Consider the following 1,424-nt stretch of genomic DNA (forward strand, 5'->3'; position numbering starts at 1 on the left):
ACGTACCACCACCAATGTCACATGACTGCATGGCGGGATTGCCTACCTACTGCTTTGCAGGCGCTACATGCACAAAACCAAAAACAACGTGCCCTGGCAAGCACAAGACAACTTCCGTAAAGAACGAGCAGATTAATTATGTAGCAAATTCATTTGGTACACCTTGCAACTTGTTTGCTTATACTGTACCGCATGCCTACCGCGTCGCTCACCGCTCGGTGCCTTATGGCCCTGTGTGAGTATGCAACCCGGCCGCACGACTGCATCCGGTGCAGTATAAGCAAAATAAAGGAAGGGGTCTTTGGACCAACCTGTATTTTAAAACTGATAACTTAAACTGTTAATTTGACATGTGTTTTGTTACGTTGAGTAACTAACATTCGTTCGTGTTATGATTAGTTACGGATCCCTGATTTATGGTGATTCCTGAGTTAACGATGCAATGGTCGCTATAGCTAATGTGCCGAAATGACATTGCAATGTAAAGCATTAATCGGTATTGACCTGACTTGGTGTCATTTTGACAAATCTGTGTTGTTTGACACGTTTAATTTGCTGTGCATCTATGTTTTGAACAGGGCCCTTACATTGCTTATGGCGAACGCTTTTACATGTGCGAGCCAAACAACCGCCTGCTGCCCTGTAGGTGGAATATTCGCGCTTCTCACTTCAACCCATATAAACCAAAAGAGTTACAACGCTTGACAGGCAATGTGACGTCTACTGTAACGGTTAATGACGACTGCTGGGTAAGACATTTCAAATACACTGCAGATCGAAGTGTTTGGCTGTCAATTGATTACACACGAAATCCTTGTTATAACAGGCGAAAGTTGTTGTGGATGTTCGGTCGAACAATCAATGGAAGGAAAACGCCTTTGTCTTTAATTTTAACGACGGTGCATGTCGGGTTTTGAAAGAAAATATTCCTGCATTTTACAAGCAAGTTTTAAAGGGAAAAGATGAAGGTGGGTGCACAATTCCACCAGTAAGTATCTAGACTACAAGTCTGCTCTATCGCCATACTCTGTTGGCTACAAACACAAAAGAGCGCAAAAGAGTTATAAATGTAAAGACAGTGATGGCTTCTATTTACAGGGAGTTTACGAGGTTAATAACACTCCAGTGGACTGGAGTTTTCCAAAAGTTCCACTCCTGCCTTATGGATCCTGGAGGTTCAGACTCACGTTTGGCAAGGCTGAAAACCTTTACGCATGCTTCGTGATAAATGCTAAGAATGTTCCGAAAACCGACTAGGACTAGGAACGTTCAAGTAATTTTTTGACACATATATGGTGTCCAAAGAAAATGTTAAAATTGGAAGACTAATTTTGTTTTAAATGTCTTATCTGCTAAAAACGAACAGATTCATCAACACGATTTTGTAAAATATAATACACTTATTCGCGTTGTTGGTGTTACTT

At 41.4% G+C, this 1,424-nt stretch overlaps 1 protein-coding gene across 3 annotated transcripts in view; it reads left to right on the plus strand.

Moving 5' to 3' along the window:
• LOC113210098 (uncharacterized) overlaps window positions 1-1,411 on the plus strand; it is a 3,962-nt gene extending 2,551 nt beyond the window's left edge. For 2 of the 3 annotated variants that reach the window (XM_026427925.2, XM_052268739.1), the window contains exons 2-4: window positions 579-749; window positions 827-988; window positions 1,099-1,411. In XM_026427925.2, coding sequence (XP_026283710.1) covers window positions 579-749; window positions 827-988; window positions 1,099-1,257 — 492 coding nt within the window. In that variant the 3' untranslated portion in view covers window positions 1,258-1,411. The remainder of the gene's footprint in view (window positions 1-578; window positions 750-826; window positions 989-1,098) is intronic. The other variant, XM_026427926.2, reaches the window with a different exon arrangement.
• Window positions 1,412-1,424: the final 13 nt, after the last annotated feature.

This window comes from Frankliniella occidentalis, unplaced genomic scaffold, assembly GCF_000697945.3.
Source record: "Frankliniella occidentalis isolate FOCC.00 unplaced genomic scaffold, Focc_3.1 Scaffold75, whole genome shotgun sequence".
Lineage (NCBI taxonomy): Eukaryota > Metazoa > Arthropoda > Insecta > Thysanoptera > Thripidae > Frankliniella > Frankliniella occidentalis.